A 22,052-nucleotide genomic window follows, 5' to 3' on the forward strand; every position below is an offset into this window, starting at 1 on the left:
TAGTGTGTGTTTGTAAGCGGAATGTCGTCGTGAAAATAACATGCACAAAGATGTTGTACATGTTAGCAGAGGAAATTCGGTAGTCGGATGCATCGGTACAGATGGTTTTTATTATACAATTATCCGGAAAAAAAGTCTTGAAAACTTAATTTGGATTGGTGTTGATATGTGTATGTATTTCGAAAGTTACTGCTTTATTTTTACAGATCGTAGTGAAGCTGCTGTAAACTTTATTGTTTTTATTTATTATATTTGCTTTAGATTTTTTGAGCATAAGATCCTACAAAATTGGAGCATTTCGCTCCAATTTTACTTGGTTATGTAGGAGTAAAAATCTTAGTTCAAAAGAGGCTTAGCCACCCAAAGTGGCAGTGTCCCTGTGATTATAAAACATTAGGAGGATTTTCCGGATAGCAGTTATCATAATCCCAGGCAGAGGACCATGATTTTATGTTGGGTAGCTTAGCCTCTACTAGCTATTAACCTAATTTCGTGAATATACGGGCTTCAATAATGAAGTAAAAATATGATTTTCGGATTTGAACTCTACTACTTTTTAGAACGCGTATGAAGTTGAAAGGAATGGCCGATTATTGGTTTACCCAAAATAGGTTTAAATTTGAATAAACATTAAACACCAATTTTTGGAATATACAAAGTGTATTTAAAAGGTCTGTACAAAATTCTACCATAGATTTCTGAGACGAAAACATGATGATTTAACCCAGTTTACCTTACTCCAAAAGTAGACGGTTTTCAAAATACGGGACTTTAAAGTGAAAATTAATAAAAGGAAAAAATTATTTCTTTTGTAATGCTATTATCTGAACAAAATGTCGCATCTGGGGGTTTTTAAGGATGATAAATCAAAATCCGTTTACATTTTCGATGCATATTATAGAGGGTGCTGTTAGCGCTAGGTGAACTCTCTTTAGAGAGACATACGTTTTTTATCACCCGCTATAAAATTTATTTATGACTAAATTTATGTTTTCCTACACATTTCATGAAAAACTGGTATCTTGGTATAAGTCCCTATGGATATTCCTTCTTGAGATATTTGAAGTTTAAAGTTCGCTGCATGTCTTGAAAAATAAGTTAAAAGTATACAATATTTATTCGTACAGTACAGCAAAATAAATAATTAAAAAAATTGGTATAGCCAAATAAAAACATGAATATTTTAAAAGTGGTAAGAATGAAAAATGAATTAAATGTTTTGATTTTTTTTTGTTTCAACTGTAAGAATAAATATGTACTTTTCATTTTCAAGACGTTCAACGAACTTTAAACTTCAAATATCTCAAGAAATAATGTCCATAGGGATTTGTACAAAGATACATTTTTTTTCATAAAACATGTAGATAAACACAAATTTAGTCATAAATATATTTTATATCGGGTGATAAAAAAATTATGCCCTTTTAAAGAAACTTCACCTAGCACTGACAGGGCACTCTACAATGTGCATCGTCATTGTAAACGATTTCCGACTTCTCATCCCTAAAAAGCCCCTGATGCGACATTTTGTTCAGATAATAGCATTACAAACGAAGTAATAATTTTTTTCATTTTGTTAATCTTTATTTTAACGTCCTGTATTTTGAAAACTGTCCACTTTTGGATTCAGGTAAACTAGGTTAAATCGTCATGTTTCGCCTCAGAAATTTGTTGTAAAATTTTGTACAGACCTTTTAAAGGCTTCCTATAGAGGTAAAACTTTGAACTACTTTTGATATGATAAAATTGGAGGGAACCGCTATCGACCTTGCTGATTTCTTAGGATACGCGTAGATAAATTCTAAAAATCATCTAATCATGTGATTAACTCATATCTCATTGGCAAATTGAATCGAATAATTTACTGTTTTTTTGCTATTGCAAAAATACCTTTCAAATACCGCGTACCAGCATAATCAGTAACTTTCAGGGCTCTGTTAGCAAGCATAGCTTTTTGGAAAACAAGCAAGTTTTGTGATGTAGCGATTAGAATAACATAGTGTGGAAGTTTTGGATGGAACAGTCCATATAACTAAGATGCCGAACATATGCGGCCAAAATCTTCGGACACGTCGATTTTTATTTTTTCTTGCGGTTTTCTTAATGATAAATTCATGTATACAGAGTGGTCCAAAAATCAGGTACGACCACCACTTTGTTTTTTCAAATGGAAACACCTATTTTTTATTTCATTTTTGAATTCTACGCAAAATTCTAAGTGTGTTTCATGTCCTATACCTAAACCTAACATGTCTCGAGAAATTTACAATTAAACATTGTTGACGTTGTTTATTTACCGTATGTCCTAAAAAATTTCTGATCAAGTAGGCCATGGAATTATTTAAGCGCGAATCTGCATGTCTTTTTTTATTGTTTATTTTTGTTCAGTTTTTGTTTATGTCAAGTAGTGTTCTTCGTTGCTTTTGATTTATTACAAAATTTGTAGCATTTTGATTATTGCATTTGACAGAAAAACATCGAAATTTTGATTATGAAAGAATGTGAAGATAGACAACGTACACATCAAGAGAAAAAGAGAAGAAGTATGTGTTTTATTTAACAATAAATAACCAGATGATGACCCTCTACTGCACTCTACAGTTTCTAAAATTTTAAATAATTTTTCTGAACTGGAACATGTTAGAGACAATTTACAGCACTGGCCTAAAGTACCCGAAAAAGTGCAATTAAACATTTTATTGCAGCTATAAGAAAGTCCGCTTAGTACCTGGCGAGCAGTGGCTGTTAATAATGACATCAGCCACACTTCTGTTCTGAAATATTTGAAAACTTATACATGGCATCCATATAAATTACAACGAGTGGGTTGGTCCACGGGTTAAATGCAGATTATCCTGATCGTAGAGTTGAATTCTGTGCCAACATGATGAAGAGGTGCAATACTGATGCTACTATTGTCAATCGTATTATCTTTTCTGATGAAGCTACCTTTACACTTTACGGTACAATCAATAGACAAAACTGTCGCTACTGGGCGCCCCAATAGCGACTCATTGCATTATGGAGGCCCACACTCAATTTCCAAAAAAGGTAAATGTTTGGGCCGGAATAGTTGGCAATAGAACATTAGGACTCTATTTTATTGACGGAATATTAACAGGTGAAAAGTGTTTAGAATTGCTCATAGATCTTGTTGCTGCTCTTGTTGAGCTACATTCAAATGAGAATTATGCTGATGTTCCCAGTGATACTTTATGGTTTCAACATGATGGAGCACCCCCTCATTACCACGTTGATGTTTGGGTTTATTTAAATAACATTTTTCCTGAACACTAGATTGGGAGATGAGGGGTAATTGAATGGCCGGCACGATCACCTGACCTCATGCCTTTAGATTACTTTCTATGGAATAATCTCAAGAGTAAGGTATACTTTAACCAATCAGCAACTATCGAAGCCTTGAAAGAAAGAACCTGTAATAAAATAAGAACAATTACCCTAGCAATGCTTCAAAATATCAAACAGGAGTTCATTTATCGTCTTGCTTACTGTTAAGAAGTAGGTGGGATTCAATTTGGGCATTAAATTTAATTGTTGTTTGTTGTTTTATTTTGTGTTAAATCGATTCTTTTCAAGACCAAAGAAATCAAAATTGTTACTTTTTGATATGTTCAATCGTAAATTTCTTGAGACTTGATGCAATTAGGTTTAGGACATGATACATGAAACACACTTAGAATTTTGCGTAGAATTCAAAAATGAAATAAAAAATAGGTGTTTTCATTTGAAAAAACAAAATTAGTGGTACTACCTGATTTTTGGACTACCCTGTATACATGAATTTACCATTAAAAAAATCGCCAGAAAAAATAAAAATCAACGTGTCCGAAGATTTTGGCCGCATATATTCGGCATCTTAGTTATATGGACTGTTCCATCTAAAACTTCCACACTGTATATGTATGTAGAATAGATCATCACTACAATCTTACAGGTGTGTGTGTCCATGATAAAAACAATAACCATGTATTGTCTATACTGATGAAGTAACTCTTTTTGCATAAGAACATTAATTCTCCGTTACTTGCGCAGAGAGTTCTACGCATTCCATGCTCCTAAGCATATATATAGATAAATTCTAAGTCAAATCTACCAGAACCCCTCTTTTTTTCCATACTGCATGAATTTATACTTATTAGCATATGTCAGCAAGAGGCAAGTGAGGGTTTGATCCCGCAAAGGAAGAAAAAACGTTCTTCACAGTCATTCACCACAGTCAATAATAAAATTAATCTTTTAAAACTAACACCGGAAAAATTATTCAATAAACTAAGTACCTAATAAAACAAAAATAAATAGAATCGACATAGTCTTTAAGGGGAGGAAGGCATTTTCTGATTGACCTGAAGCTTTATAGTTTGGACGATTACACACGATTAGACCTTTAGTATAAAAATATTGATTAGGTAGGTATAAGTACCTATTCGCCTCTAACTTTGATTTTTCTTAATAGAAACATCCGAAGCAATCACTGTGAAGCCCGTTTTTGAGTTAACCTTTAAAAGAAAAAAAGTTAACGCTGACTATTGCCATAATGACGAAATAATACAGTATAATAATGGTAATTAAAGTTCCTCTCCTAATAAGGAAATTCTTCTATTAACCTTGCAGCTATCTGCAAGAATGCGAGTTTAGAAGAAATTCGAAATAGAATTATTAACAAATATGTAATGTTTATTTAACTGTAAATTATAGGGTTGAATATATTGCAATATTTCTGAGTTTTTGCCGTTGCATTTATATAATATGTTTTTTATACGATAACATAATGTAAAATATTTGCACTACATGTCTCAGTGTTGACATATTAATCCATCAAAGCGGTGATTATGCGGAAGTAACATGTAACACAAATGAAAATTTAATAAAATAACTGACTTATTTTCAAGCTAAAGGTTCTAAAAAATCTGGAAAGAAATTCTTAATTAGACCTTTCATTAATTACATTTAATTCATGCATGGCGTAAATATGCATGTGCCTCAATTAATATTATATTGTGTGTCCAGGCAAACTCAGGACAGAAAAAATTAACACGGGAAATCAGTTTTTATTTTTTTGTACCTGCACGGATTATCCAATTGAAAAACTTTTACATGGAGATCATAATACTCAAAACCAGTCATCATTCCGCTATTTTTTCAATCTCCTAGTTAGAGTAATTTTTGCTCAAAACGCAAATATTTCAACAATTTGAATATCCGCGTAGCCCTTCGAGGTCACGATTGGTCAGAATCAAGATCAGAATTAAACAAACACAAAGTTGCCAAGAACATAAGGGTAAAAACCCCATGTCAAATGAATTTTCTCTTTTTGTTCATTTTTTAACTTATTTACCAGTTAATTCACTGAAAAATTAATGGAAAACCTGAGGGTAATTATCATGTGATTTCCTTTCACGTTCCCACAGCAAAAAAACAAGTTTTTTATTAATCTATGATGATAACATAAAGACTTGGCCTATATTTTTTATCTCACTCACTAGACAGAATCTTCGCGGAAAATTTAAAATTTAATACAGAATTGTTTAAATTTTGAGACTTTTTGAACCAAAACGGCTCTAATTAAAAGATTGAAAAAATTGCAAAATAATGGTCGGTCTTGAGTACTATGACCTCCATGTAAAACTTTTTCCATTGGATAATCCGTGTAGGTGCAAAAAAATAAAAACCGATTTCCCATTTAATCTTCTATGTCCAAGGTTCGCCTAGACACCTGGTGTAGGTTCTGAATACATTTTTACTTAATTTCCGTATAAAGAATTAAGAACTTCTATTGAAAACCTTAGATAACCATAAAGCAATAAATACACATTCTAATTATAGAAATTTTTGAAATTAAAAACAATTCCGATGGACAGCCACTAATAGTTCGTTTGTGTTTTAAAATCAATTATTCTATTTTTGCCAACAGACTGCTCTTGAACTTGTCTGTTGCATTTATATCAATAATCAATTAAAATCAATTCACAAGTGATAGAATCATAATAAGGCTCTCCCCGCTTTAACGGAAAACACTCATTATGTCCATATATGTCTGGTTTCAAAGCTGCTATACGAACAGAATTAGTTTTTCCATTGTTGAGGGTTTTTTCCGGTTTTTTCAACTTTGAGAATATGAGGTTCGGAGTGTGAACATTAGAAATCCTTTAAAATTCTATAAAACTAAATCGCTGGTCTATCTCACCGGACTTAATAATTAAATAATAACGAAATTTAATAAATTTTGAGCCATTTTATGGCACCTATTAACGAATTCATTTCCAGGTATTCTCATTTTCATTCTCTACCTTTTTTATGTTTCAATAACCCTCTGTATAGTGATATAAGAGAAAGATTAAAATTAAAATAAATTGATATTGGACATTCCAAAACCGAAACTTAAATTGGTCCGCTCATTAAAGTTCAATTAACGACCATCCGATGATTCACAATTTTAATAAATTTATTGGCGCTATATTGAAATCGTTATTAAAGCCGTGACAGATTCGGATTGGCTCTTATGGGAACCATAAACCGCTAATAATTGGTAGTGTGTATATGACGCCCCCATCGTATTTTTGACAATTAATTGAACTATTAATTATACTCATTTTGTGAGTGCTTTCTATGGCTTTATTAATTTTAGTTTTTTTATATCCACGTGGCGGAATAGCAAATTCTGATAATAAATGTAAGACACCAAGGCCGACGGTTTTATAGGTCGGTTTTATAGTTATAATAATGTGGACATGTGCATGTAATATACATTAAAAATTTGAACCCTGCTAAGGATGACACCATAGAATTTAAGGAAATTAAATAGTTATTGCCTGAAGAAAAAATAGGAATAAAGCGGGTGTGCTGAAGACCCTCAATTAGACACCTAGGGGCCTGTTCGCTCCCCACTCCGCCCTTCTTCACTCCATGTGAGCCCCTCCGCACGCCTTATGAAGGAGAAAACGGTCGGAAGATCTTCCACAAGAAAAGATACCTTTACAGCACATGGTGCTTAAGATAGGCCCATTTGTTCTACATTTCTAGGAAGTAGTATGAGAATTTCAGAGCTCATCCAGATACTTCAAAAGTGAGCTCACGGGGTTCGCCTGTGGGAATTGTACAGTGAATTTTGGCAATATTTCGTAGTTATTTTCAATAAATCAACGCAACTTTTAAACAATTCAACGACTCAATAATTAATTTTTTTTGTCCCTGATATCTTTGATATTTTTTAATATCTTATGTTGTTTTTCAGTTTAAAATTAAAATTGAAACTCTTACGGATCAGTGCTTCAACTTAATACAAGTCCAAAAAAGTAAAGTTCAAATAAAATGATAAAATGAAATTAAATGTTCAAAATCTACAAAAATATTTTAAAATGATTCTGTATATAACTGTAGACCTCGTTCGAAGACACCAGGAATGGTTTTTTAACAACCTCTATTTTGTAAATGAAGCGATTTCGGACATACGTTTCCTCAAAATTGCATTATATGTTAAGAAGCACTCTGTACAGTTATTTTAGGTGCGTCCTTTACAAAATATTGAAAATAAATCAATGTAAAATACCGGGTGAAAATGAAAGAAAGTTCACCGGAATAGGCTAGTATTTCATTTTAATCACGATTTCAGAAAGAAAATGATCTAAAAATACAAAAATATAACGAGAAATTCAAACTCACAAAATCTCTAAAATCTGTCAAAATTTTGCATTCAAACTTCATGGCATTACAAATAATGATGAATTAAAAAACCATGAAAAACTGACACCCATCGAAAGATAGAACGAAGTATTTTTGCGCTTCATTTCACATTTGAACTCTAAAATATTTTAGAATTTACGTTTACAAAAGATGTGGAATGTGGAAACCTATCGGTTCGTCAGGGAGGGTCGAAATTCTTCAAATTCAAACTGGAATAAAGTTAAATGAACTTGCAATATGCAGTGCAGTTTGGGACAGACTCTCAGAACAAATTTTCTTAGAAAATCTGATAAATTCTCTCGAACTCGTAGAAACGCAGAAATATTTAGAGTTTGAGCACGCAGAATATTAATTCCGACCTCCAAGAACCACAAAAATAATGAAAAATTACAAAATTCTCGAAATCTATAATATTCTCTCATTCCAAAAAAATATAAAATTTAATTATTCCAAATATGTTCTTATAAACTTACGTTTATAAGGACTTTAACAACATTATCTTCCTCATTCGAGTTCATCTGCCTTCTTTGCGCCGAACAAAAAATCTGATTAATTTCGCACTTACTAAGTTGCACGTCTTTTTAACAACTTTATTAATAACACCACTCTGCTTTTGCCAGATGTTCCATCCAAATTGGGTCATCAGCCATATTAAAAGCGGCCCGAAAAAATATCCGATGCTAATCTTATATGTAACACACACATATACGAATAATTCATGCTTTTTGCTTGAACACAAGGTGGTCCCAAGACCGAGTAAACTTACGATAATCCGTTTAAAAATTATTAAAGCCTTAAACGGATCGAGTTTTTTTGGTTTATTGAATTCCAGGTGACATTTCCATATCTTGGCGGATAAATTTGCCTTTATAATGGCCACACCGGAGGCTGCAACATGTATGCTAATGTCGATCTCTGGGGATTTGCATTGTGGACGTATCAAGATGATTCTAAATGCCTTTTGATATCTTTATCGCTTGTGGCAATAGGGCATATCTGATACTTAAAAACAGTCCATTCAACCGGAAAAGCAGATCGCGTAATACCATGTTTGGGACGAATAAAACCAAAAGTGAAGGCCATATAAAGACGCGGTCTAGTCGTATTGCTTTATGGACTACCAGGTCATTGTTTTCACCAACTCCCAAATATGGACGCCTTTAGGTGCACACTAGACCGCTCGTATCACCAAATCCGTCAGAAAGCCAGACATGAACTCCCAATTTATTAAAAAAAGAATTCTCACGACAGAAAAGCAAACAAGTGGTGCCGAAAGATGGTGAAGTAAAAAAGTCCCATTTGTAGTTTAAGAAAGTCAGTGTCATTAACACGCTTCCTTCAATGTCTGGGTCATTATCACTGGCACTGGGTCAATGAGAACTAAATCAGGTAGATGCGCGGATAATGTTGTAGCTAAAAAATAGATTGTTAAATTTCTGCAAAAAATCTTATTATATATAATTGTTCAGTGTGTGTTACATAGCCTGGGAAAACAAATGAAGTCATGCAAAATGTTTACAAAAGACATTTATACATAACTTCATAGTGCACAATCCCAATTTAAGTGTCCTCGCTGCTCTGAATGTAGGAAAGGAGGACACATTCGGTGTGGTTAATTAAAGAAAATGTTTCAGGAAATGTGACAATATTATACGAAAAGTACAGAATGAGGGCTCTTTCCAACATGTGTAGTTCAGATTTTGTTCAGTGAAAATGCATAGATATACTATAAATAATTACAAGTCGTTCACGGTGTTCATACACACGCACAAAAAATATTAGAAGATCACAGAAATGTTCTGAAACTGCTGTTTGGGTTAGAAATTGTGGGAGAAAACTTGAGTGCTATTTCTTCGTGACATAGACGTTAGAAATTTTTTCCCATCAAGAGTTATGCAGGTAGCCTCAGACGTTTTAACATCCTATCCCATTTAAGAATCGGAATTTCTTCAGAAAGAGGCGGAGGAGAGAATGAAAAAGAAGAGTCACTGTTGTTGTTATTTAACTTTTACACATATTCACGGACAGTGGACAATTTATACGCTATTTTCGTCACGTGTGGGTATGAATATTGTAGCCATGAATGTTTATAGATTCGCAATCCACGGTTTGTTTGCACAGTTTTGCAAGTTTTTTTATAATTTTTATGTGGTAATCGATAATTGTGTTGGTAACAATTTTAAATAAATTCTAATTATCACATTCTCATGTGCAATTCCGTTAAATTTTACTCTGGTTGTCTGTTATTCTATTGGGGAAGGGGGGGGGAGAGAAAAATGAGCTTTAATGTAAGTTTGAAATATTTAGTGTTTATGCAGAAATAGGTACAATAAATGTGGAGTAAATAACAAGATAAAAAAATTGAAATATGCAAGCAAGTTTGCTTTGAGGCCATTCCATTTGCTGCAATTGATTGTTGCAGGTAGCTAGAGAATTAAATTTAACATAAATAGCCACAAAATAAAGCAGAAATTTGAATAATCAAGCAAAGAATTAATTTAATGCGGAATAAATGAATAAAAAAAGTGTTTGAGTGGCAGTAAAATCACCTGTAAGCACTCTGCAAATGCGAAAGTGCGTTTGCTTCATCATCGTCCTTTCTCCAATTAAATTTGAATAAGAAAATTGTAAATTATGATTAACTTTGATTCATCTTTCTAATCTATTGACGTTGGCATAAAAATCACCTTTAAATAAGAACTAAGAATTATCTGAGTGATCGTGTCGGGAGAAAATCCTATTCTCGGCAGCACGGTACTCTGGGTTTCTAATAATATATTTACGAGTATGTATAAAAAAATCGAGTTTAGGTATTTAAATAAAGGTATAAATGCACTTTTTATTGCTCAAAAACTTACTGAGTTTGACCGTGTTCGTGTCGACAATTTGAGAAAAAATATTTCTGCATATTTAAATAACATAACAGTGGCAAAGAAATCATCAATTTTCTGTTGAACATTAATATAAAAATCTTTCTTTTCCTGGACAAATGCAAAATTGAATGTTGAAGAATTTTGCAGACAATCCAGATTCCCTTAAAATGTTTTAGATGAATGATATGTCATGATGATAAATCATGATCAATTAAGGATGAATTAGCATCAACTATTGTTAATGACATATCAATATATCATGTATAGAAAGCTCCAGCTTTTCGGTTCGATCATGAATTTAGTTCAGGTTACACATGGATTCGGTGCATACGAACTAACTACATAATATAAATAATACATAAATGCATTCTCAAGGAAGTTATTAACAATAAGTCAACCAAATGATCGACGTCAATAGCGTAATGACGCCCTTAACCGGCGAAAGTAATTACATTTTTAATGGGTTCATTAACATTGTTCGTCTAACCGATCGTCTGACCAGCAAATTCTCGACAAATTGTTCGATCGCCTTTGCCAATTTCAGTCGGAGAGGTCAATTTGTAAAATGGTCTCGTTGGACACGACAATAAATCATCTTTTTTAAAAAACACGTTCACTTTATTATGAATATATTCGCCAATGGTGCTCAAACGTCTTTGGCAAGGTCAACTTTGCAATAATACATGGAATTCCATGATTAGTAATCCTGTGAAACTGAAAGGCTTTGGGTTCATTTAAGTTCCCCATACTGGTGAAAGTTTCATACTGCCGCAACTAATTTCAAATTACGTGAATTGTGTACTCCGGCTACATGGTGCACAATTCTGATATTTTACTAATAATCGAATCGTCAAAACACTAATAAATAAAACTATCAGCTTCTAAATATAAAGCAACATTCCCACGGTGCATAGACAAACAAAAGAGGTGCAGAAACATGAAATAATGAGATTTAAAGAGTTAATGACTTCCCCCAGCCAACGTCTGGGTCATTATCACTGGCACTGGGTCAATGAGAGCTAAATCAGGAAGACGCGCGTGCCGACATGGCAGTTTTGAAGCAAAGAGATTATCATTAATCGAATCCGTTCGTAGAAATGTTGCTTTGATTTCTTTCGATCGTGTTGAAGTTGAAATAAGATTGATGGGAGGCTGTTTTCCTTATATTTCCGTTCCTCGAAGGCTGTCGCTAAATGTAGACCATTTTTAAGGAATAAACGAATACAAATAAACCGTGAATCCTCAGATCTATAAATATTCATGGGTACAATGTTTTCACCCACACAAAGCAAAAATAGAATAGCATAGAGATGCCCATGACAGTGCCAAAAATCAAATATAGCACATTCACATTGAAAATTTCAAATTTGCTTTCTTCTCAGCCAATTCCCCGTTTCCTGGTTGATATCAAATTTCAGGTCATTTTTCTTGCTACGAAGTATTAGCGACGACCATTATCCATATTCTTTTATTGCAAATATGCAAATGATCTCGTGGATGCTGCTTGCTTAATGGATAATCAAGATAATTATTATTACGGCTTACGGTACCTGAATGAGAAAGGATCGAGTTAAGATTTATGATTTTATTAGATCTTTACTGTTTATTGTCCCATAAAGAAAAGGCTGAGTAAATAACAAAAAAAGTATATGACTGTTATGCAATGGCCGGCCTTAATGCAGGCAGAATGCATATTTATTGTGGGAATGGAAACAGGTAAGTCACATCCCAGTTTGCCCCATTTAGATTCAAAAATTAAGTAAAAATTTATTAGCAAGTACAGAATATGTTTCTAAAATTTCTCTGAATGGCAGGAAATCTGTAGCTGATATCATTAGCCGCAATCTAATTAAATTCAAATTTTCAAATTGTGATTAATACCTGAAGGTCGCTACGCCTATGTCCGCAAACTTATGGTTAGCGCCACTTTTATTAAATGGTACGTTCCGACCCTGTATATGGGTACGACTCATTAAGCAGAATCGTCTTAAAATAATAGTTATATTAGAATGAAGTTACCTGAACGTCATTCGTTGTGGGTGTTCCCACGAATTATTCTTATAATGCTTATATTTATTTGGTGTAAAGAATAATAATTGCCAGATCTAGAAGCGAGAAAAAGCTAAGCAGCTTAATCTTGGGAAATGCGTATAAAAGAAGCTGAGAAAAATATTCGGGAGTTGATGGAATAAGATAGAGGCGAAAAATAGAGGCAAAGGTATAGGCTAGATATAAATTTTAATATACTAGGTGGCTTAAAAAAATGAATTAAGATTCAACTTTTTTATTTTAAATGATCCCTCCTGTATATTTTTACATTTTGGGAGTTCCATATCCATACATACATAGTATATCAAGTCTGTACCTCTACTTTCATCGTATAACTTCTGTATTGATTTCATTTTTTTATCTTTATGAGGTTTTGAGATAACTGCTGTTACATGAAATCTTTGGCATTCAGTAATATAATAGTAAGACAATTGAGGCGGAAAACAAAAATTGGTCACTTCCAATGTGTATTATAGGAAGATTAAATTCAGATAGGTATGCTGTTATTGTTTTATGTTTTATTTGCCAGAATAACGTAGGCATGTCGTGGCAAAAAATATATGCAATTTTTTTGATATATTATGCATATTTAAGGGCATCTTGGTTGCCTGCTTTTTCAATGATTTACACGCACGAACCTCTATATGACGGACACTACATATACTATAACGAACAATTTACGATTTCCCGTGGGGATCCGCTTTTATGTAGGTTTCACTGTAGAACTTTTTTTCAAAAGTGCAAAGTACATTTTGGAAAAAAATCCCTTATCCATAAGCTAGCGACTTCAAATAATTCCACAAAAAATAAACTGTAGGATTCATATCGGGTGAACTGGGAGGCCATGCAAATGAATTATTGTAGACCTTCCTGGCATAGTACGTGTTGTCTTCTTGAAACTTCACAGAGTCTTGTATGAACATTAATACAAGTTTGGACATTTGGGGATTATTGATGGAAAAATCACGCTAGATACGTTCGTCTTGCAGTTTGAGCATTGCTTTGAGCTATTCCGTAGACGTTGTGGACGTGTTGGTAAATTGGACCATTTTTAAAAAAACCCACAATTTACTATTCAAAATTTTACATTAAAAAATTCAGGCTTTCTCAACTACTGCCACGTTTCTAGAATCCACTAACAACTAATTTGGTAATTTTGCTGGAAATGGAAAAATGTGCATTCTTTCTAAAAGGTTCTTGCTTTGCATCTATTATTTTCTTGGCCTGTGTCACTCTAACGGTAAATTAAAGAGTATATTTTGTTGCTGTGAGAGTAAAAGTTCAGACCCGTTTGCTTCGTAGTGGCAAGCTATGAGCTACTAAAAAGTCACGGCTATTTAAATTCAGGCGTGTCACAGTATGCGGCGCCCTCTATCGGTAAACAAAAATTGAGCAAATATTTAAGCTTCCCATCATTATCTTTCTTGGTATGCAAAATTTCGTTGGAATGCAGCGTCATTGTCCAAAAATACAATCAAAAACAAAATTAAAATTTCAATGCGACTACCTCTCGATCTCTCGAGAACCGAGCCGTTGAGAACTCACGTTGATATGAACTTTTTATCTTAAAATTCTTCAAAGATTAAAAAACGAAAATGAGTCTACATACTTACCTAACACCCTGTAGAAACGCGAGACTTCCCGAGAATCAAGACCCTTCCAAGAGGTCAATTACCTTGCATTTCCTGGACGATCCAAAAAAATCCACTTTGAAGGGAGGCAGTACTCGTTCTTATTTTTTTTATCGCAATGAACAAGTTAAATTGAGTCTCGTGACTTGCAATATAACTTCAAATGCCAATATGAGGTATCACTCAGCGAGTGGGCATTGCAATCTGCATGATAGTTATGCTGAGTTGAAATTGTCACCCCAAAATGGCAATGAAGTATCGGTTTAATGGCACCAGTAACATTTTAGCCGTCCTACATAGAGCAGGAAGATATTTCTAATGCAGACATATCAAGTTACATGTCATTATCCACTTCCAAACGGATGACTTTGTGACAAGCTTATTTTCCGACCCATTAGCGCTGTTAAGCTGTTATGTCAGCAAACCTAACGGTAGATGCATTATAATATTAACGTACCTCAAGGTGAAAGTTTATTATTAACTCTATAATAGACCAACATAGACATATCGTTAGTTAACTTTTAAAGCTCAAACGTCGATGGGTTAAGACATTTACCAAATACAGGCCTTGTTGTTACTTTAAAAGCTGAATCTCAACGCCGATACATAATCCTTTGTTTTCTAGTATCATTAAAGCGAAACTGTTAATGTAATCGCCTAGTAATCCAGCCATTGATTTGTTTTGATACAAAACACAAAACAAGTGGGTGCATGCACGGCTTGGAGTTGTCTTTCGTTTGATGCTAATCCAATGACGAAATGGCAATCGTTTAAATTTAGATCGGTCCAGATCCGTTGATTTCATTCGCAAAAAAACACAGAAATAGATAGATGCCGATTTAGAGTTTGAGTCATATCAATGTGTTTGAATTACAAATAAAGTTGTTAAATGTTTTGATTTGCTTTTATAAATCCGAACCACTTCACTAGTTGGAAGGAAGAATTAGGCGGAATTGATTTCTAATATTTTCGCTAAAAAATCTATTTAAACGTGATTCGGCTGGAACAGGTCTACTTTCAAAATGGTCTTAGAAGTGCCTTTGGATTTCTATTTAAGATTTTCCATGGTAAAACTATTTTCTCATTACGTTTTCACGTTTAAAAAGTCCATATTGCATTAAGTTATTCACGAAATACGAATCCTTTTTATCTTTCCAATCCCTTTTAAATGCTAATCTAACAGTTGGTTGATTTACCACATCAATTCATCGATCACTGATCAATCAATCATCATCAACCCAATCATCGTAGCCCGGAGCATCATCGTTATTGTCTTCCAAATTATCTCTCAAGCCTACAGCAATATTGTAACGTACAGCTGTTGCATAGATCATAGCAGTCCAATTTAGCGAGCAAAACTCCTTTTCCAAACTCCAATAACCCGTTCCACTATACTTCCCGTTCTTTCACGCAGGTAGTGTGGTTGGGTCACTGGGGTCAAAAGGTGCATAATTGACAATACATTATCCCTAAGTAGTGAGAAATTTTGCCAACACACAGTCTTAAATTACAGCAATAATTAGTAGCTCATATTAGAGCGGACGCCTGTTAATTCTTCTTCATTTTCCTATCCATTTATTACCGTGACTTTGTCTGCGCGACTTCTGTTTAGTTCTCGATAAGCTTATTCGGTTACATTTCATTCGTCCATGTAAATAAATTTTTAATGAATGGTTGACTCATTTTGAATCCCCCAAGCGGTCATCATTATCACATCAAATAATTTTTTCCATGTAGCAAGTGCCCATGAATGCAAATGAGCAGTAAATTCAAATTATCGTTTTAATTGCCAGAACAACGACTCACCTTTCTGCTTATTGGCACTCCTCTCGTCTTCAATTTCTTGGATCTTCGATGTTTGGTAATAAGAGGTGTAAATGGTGGTTGTTGTTCTAATGGGACGACCGAAGTCCATGTCATCCGTTTCGTTGTCAAAACCGTCGAGACGCTGACGTCTGGCGAAAGCGCCTTGACTGAATTGTATCCAGACGGTGGCGACGACTGCGCACAAGAAGATTATGGCACCTAGGGCGACTGCTGACGTACAGCGTCTTCTGGACATGACGGACACGTATAAGACGCTAAAAGTGAGTTTGAAGATTAGTTAACATTGAAGAAGCTGAGGTGAGTCGATATATGTGTAAATACAATATAAACATACGAATGGTAATCTCACACACTCTCACAAAATGGTCGCATCCCTAAAAATATGCCACAAATTTGATAGTAAATAACTTCTAAATCTATTGTCCGAATTTAGTGATTTTTGTATTAAATCATATGTGCATTCTTTATGAATCACATCATATCTTTAGATTTTTTGTGCAAGTCCACTATCACTGCATACTGAATGAGCTAAACATGCCACTTTTTTCCTAAATTTTAAAGCCCCTTAAGAATTGTTGTAACGTCTAATTTTTTAAAATTTATTTCAATATCTCTGATAGCAAGAAAGTTATGGACTGCTGGACAAAATTATCACCATTTTTTTCTTATAAGTATTTTTTATTTACTGCAGATAGGCTGTGAATTTGAAAATAATGGACTGGAAAGAACGGACACTAGTTTGGCGTATTTAAGATTACTTTCAATAAAAAAAATTAGAAAAAATTCTCCTCTTATAATAATAGTTCCCTTGACAACATTCGCGTTAAATGTTAAAGGAGCTTGAAGCTCATTTGACAAAAATGAACATGAAGAAGCACAAAATAACGAGCGGCGTTGTGAAATCTTTAATTTCCGAGATATGTGATCACAAGCATTCTCACTATTGACATTGGGAAAGGGTTTCTAAATAAAGATGCCTCGAACTACACTTACAAGAATCTTAACCCTCAAATCAAAGTTCGTAGGAAATACGACATTTTTTTCAAGACTTTCTGCATGCCCAGCTAAGCCAAAAATACTATTTCAATGGAACACTATGTATCATGTCACGCTTAACTTTACATTGTTGCAATGCATGTGGGGGGGCTTAAAGCCATGTAGCTTATTTAAGCCGAACAATAGGGCATTAAGAGATAATGTGGATAATATTTCGGCATTTTGTCTTGGAGACAAGGGCAGTACTGTGTTAGTCAACATATACATATCCAAGAGGGTATTAAGCATGTAAATGTAGACAAAGTATGATGTTTTTCTCGTGATTGCTTATGAATTCCTAAGAATTTCTTTCTCTTCCTTTTTCTTATCGAAAGAAGTGTCTTTTAATAAAATCATGGGAGCGATGATAAATGAAATGGCAACAATAATCTTAAGAAACCTTAACCTACTTTACTAATCAAATATTATACCATTTATTAATAACTTGATAGTGTCAATAGTATAATCAATTATTGTGTTATTACATGCATGTAGAAGATCTCTCTTACCTTCAGATTTCTTCCACTATAACGAATGTTTCACCACTAACAAAATACACAGTCTTAAAGTTCTTATTTTGATGTTCTTGTCACTAGGAAAAGAGCTCAAATCCAAGAACATTATTCGCTTTCACTTGATGAGGGGCAGCAGCTCAACGTGAAGGGATTTGTCCGAGCCAATAAATCTGAAAAAAAGGCATTTTAGCTTTTGCTGAGAGGCCTAAAATCGGGTTAGATCCAATTTAACTGCCAAATTAATCCGTGCAGTGAAGCTACTTCAGAGCCGCCAATTTACCTTTCATCCTATCGCTCCAAAAACATTAAAGGAGATTAATTTATTGAAAAATAATAGGATTTAGTGATTTAATTATTGAGCTGTGTTCATTCTTTAAGCGACCATAAATCACTATTAAATCAGCTCTGGATTACTCATTTGAAATAATCTCTTAATTGCTACTAAAAATTAGTGTGCAATTTGTACCTTTCACGAAGTCCTCCACTTCAGTCCATGTACATCATATGATAAATAGCTTATATACAGAGAGTGCAAATATTGGTTTTAATTTTCAACCTAAATAAATTCTGAAATTTGCCTCGCATAAACAAATTTATATTAGTTGAATAACTAAAGCAAGTTCATGACCGTTTTTGGGTGAATGAACCAGTACCAGCTTTCATATCTAGATTAGGTTTCCATTGGAATTTTATCAAATTTAAATTTGTATTTTTAATTGTACCTTTAAATAGAAAGTCGGCAAATACATCCTGAGATCTTCGCAAAGAGCTTTGTTGTCTGCAAAGATCTCCAAATGTCTGGGGTGCCGAATGTTGCCAAAAGTTAATTAATAAAGCAATTAAACTTGATAAAACGACAATCGAAATCAAATCGGGATTTCAAGAATTCAGACACCGAACCCAAATCAGCCAGTGGCGCTGCCGTTTTTACATAATCATTCGGAGGACGTGATAACCATCATATCTTTAAGGTTCCCACCGTCATCGCTGACGCTGGTGCAAAGTCGCTGACTGAAGCTTATCTGCTAAATTTGCCTTATAAAATTAGCATCGGAAGGCTCGTAAAATTGAAACTTCGATAAAGCTAATAATCATTATTGTTATTTGAAGAACAATAAACTGGAAATTGAATAAAACTGGGCCAAATAGAAACCACTAAAAATAAACTTTTAGCAACGTGAATAGGTTTATCGAACCTCAAACCTATGGGGTGCTATTTCGGATCAAATGCCAACAAATGGGGTTTGGGCAGTTACTTTAATAGCATTTCTTGGATTATTCAGGTTTCTAAAATTTTATGTTCGGATTAGTTCGGATGAGTTTGGGGAAGTTCAGGTTCAAGCCAAGCCATGCGCCTTCCTGAATTAAATTATGGAATTCTTAATTCTGATTGTCCAACTCTAGAGTTTATAAAAAGAGGGGCAAATAAATTAATCCAGGTGGCTGAAGCCTTTCCTGACTCAGTTTCACTCGGATTTCTAAGGTTTGTCGTTCAATTACCAATGGGATCTAAGGATTTTGAATCAGGTGAATTGAGTACTTCTTGCGTCACCTTAATTCAGATTTATAGATTTCTTGAGTTAATTATTTCTGGCTTTCCAGGTTTATGAGTAGAGATTTAAAGGAATTCCAGAACTCTGTATGATTGCCACTTAAAATCGTCCCTAGCAGCTAGGGGTTGTAGACCAATTTGATGAGCAAAGGAGGTGGGAGTATGAGGTTGAAGTTACCTCATTTTAAACTTATTTAGATGTACACACTAGATTTTTAGAAGATTAAAAAGAAAACCAGAAAAGTAGCCTTGAGTTGAAATTATGAGTAAAACCATTGAAGTAAATATTTTACCATAAAAAGATAGATTATTATCCTACTGTGTACACAATTTATCTTATGCATAGTTGTGCTGGAAAAATTCTGGGACGAGCATTATTTTAACTTACAGACAATAAAAAAAATTCCAGGTGTTTGTCTAGACTTTCACCTTCGCAGATTTTATCATAAGATCTGAAGGGTAGTTTGCTTATTGAATTTATCTTCATGTTCATTCATCAGTTAGGTTATCATGCATCAGGTTCTTATAGAAAATAAAATTATTTTTATATTTTCAAAAATATATTTACTAAAAAGTATTTGTTTAATAAAAATAAGGAGAATAAAAACTATTTGACAAAATGGCTAAAACATCATCATAACAACAACAATTTTTGGCGTTAATTGGGAATTTCACTATTATGCTGAATAATGGCTTGAAAAATGCATGAAATTCTAACAGCCATAGCAACCGGCAATGAGTCCAGGTATCTCCCGAACTCGGAAATATACAAGATGTTTGTGAATTGTGGTGTCAAAAGAAAGTGTTGGCAATTTGTAATTTTTGAGATAAAGAGTGTGATAAATACTCAGAATCTCGGAATGTTTGAACAGGAGCATATTAAGCCAACTGCCCTTCCTTCGATGAAATACCACCCATAAAATGATACATCATAGTTCTGAATACCCCTAGCATGGAAATTGTATTAAAATCAATTAAATTTTTCGTCATGAAAAAAGATGTCTTATAGTAGGAAAAGTAACTAGAGCTTCGTCGCTCTAAATTCACCAGTGATTGCAGGAATAATTGTCGAGAAACAATAACAAACTTGTTTGGGTGGTGACCATCAGTAGGAAACTAACTTGAGAAAGCTACATGAAAAAATCGTGCAATAAAACAATGGAATCGAATGACCGATAAGAACTAGATTGTACCTAATGCTCGATTAGGCACACTCTACTTTTAAATTCTACCTGTGATTTAAGTATTGGATTTGATATATGTAACATATGTATATTCCACTATTTCTCTGCCAAAATTTCCACTTTCCGAATTTCAATTGCAGGTTAAACTTCAGATGTAGCTATAAAACTATTAGATAACACTATTCCCGAGTTTAACCCAATATCTCGAATAATTTTAGTTTAAGTTTGAACTATAAAATTGGTTTTTAATACTGCAGTAGTCAGGTGGTATGTCTGGCGCACTAAAAAAGCCAGTCACAAATCGCCCTTAAAAGTAATAAAAATTAAGAATTCATTTTAAATGCATTTTTTAAGCATTGTAGTTATTTCAGGTTGAAAAAACACAAAATATATTAACAGTCATATGGCAAGTTTTAAGTTTAAAGTAATTTCAGAAGTTCAAACCTAAAAACTGACCATAATTTTAGAAAGTCCTTGATCTAGAAAATTTTATGGAACCAATTAAAAATTAGACGTTATTTAAATTAGTGGCTGCCTACGTAAAAGTAAAAGCAAGTAATAAAAGTTTGCTTCTACATATTTTGTTGGTAGTACGTAAACATTGCTAATTTCGCTGAAAATATGGGTCGACTCGAAATTAGCACGCAGATGGGCTGATTTAGTTTCGCACACCCAGAAAAAAAATTTAATTTTTATATCTTCAATTTAGATACCTGTGTTGAAAAAACTCTCCAATCTCTAAAAGGACACAAAACTCAAAACGCAGAAAAAACTTTTTGGTTTTTTATCCTTTTCTAAAGTCTTTCCGAAAATTTTTAAAAGATATAAGAACCTATGTTTGCCAGTTTTCAAACTTGAAATTCCAATATCTCGCGAACACAAGGAGCAATTAAAACAAGCAAAAAAAAGTTCAAATGAATCGTCCCCATGTGTTCTCTGACTGCATAAATTAATTTGCAATATCTCTTTTGGTCTTTGAGATACTGAGTCACATTGCTAACTTTTTTCAGATTTTGAAAGTGCTGTAAATCGAAGGCTCCCAAAAATGTTTTTTTCAGATTCCAGGATTGTTATTTTGGTTTATTATACTTGCACCTACAGTGATTTTCATCGTTTCCTTGCCACCTATTGTTTACCGTCAACCTCACTATCTGCACTTACATCTTTACCATCATCTGCATTAATATCAAATACTTAAATTGTAAGAATATGATGGTATTTATTTTTTGTTCTGTGACACAGATCTTTTTACTTTGCTGGCTTTTTAATTAGATTCATCTTGCTAGTTAAATTACCAATAATGAATAATAGTATCTTCATTGCAAACGACTATATCAAGTCAAGACAAATAAGACCTCTATCTCGACGTTAAAAGATTTACAAGTTGCAGTTAACTTTCCTGGTTTATTCCCATCCATTTCAACCTAATTAGGAACTAGCCTTAAAGGAGCAACCACCATCTAAACTCATTAAATTAACGACCTTCTTCGGTTGATTATAAGTACACCATATACTTAAATGGGTCGTTCATAGTTCAATTGAGGAAAGTGGGTTTCAGTGTTGCATTAGAAAATATAATTGATTCGTGTAATAACACTGCCATCAGCTATAATTCCTTAAATTCCTTATATGGAAAGCTTATTTAACTCTGACTTCTTTATAAGTGATGGTTTTCAATTATTTAA

At 33.6% G+C, this 22,052-nt stretch overlaps 1 protein-coding gene across 1 annotated transcript in view; it reads right to left on the reverse strand.

The window, feature by feature from the left end:
• AdamTS-A (ADAM metallopeptidase with thrombospondin type 1 motif A) overlaps window positions 1–22,052 on the reverse strand; it is a 92,988-nt gene that overhangs the window by 57,351 nt on the left and 13,585 nt on the right. The window contains exons 2-3 of the mRNA XM_066399621.1: window positions 17,626–17,801; window positions 16,061–16,335 (exon numbers count right to left, since the gene is read on the reverse strand). Of these exons, the coding sequence (XP_066255718.1) occupies window positions 16,061–16,316 (256 nt within the window). The 5' untranslated portion in view covers window positions 16,317–16,335; window positions 17,626–17,801. The remainder of the gene's footprint in view (window positions 1–16,060; window positions 16,336–17,625; window positions 17,802–22,052) is intronic.

Source organism: Euwallacea similis, chromosome 19 (genome assembly GCF_039881205.1).
Source record: "Euwallacea similis isolate ESF13 chromosome 19, ESF131.1, whole genome shotgun sequence".
Classification (NCBI taxonomy): domain Eukaryota; kingdom Metazoa; phylum Arthropoda; class Insecta; order Coleoptera; family Curculionidae; genus Euwallacea; species Euwallacea similis.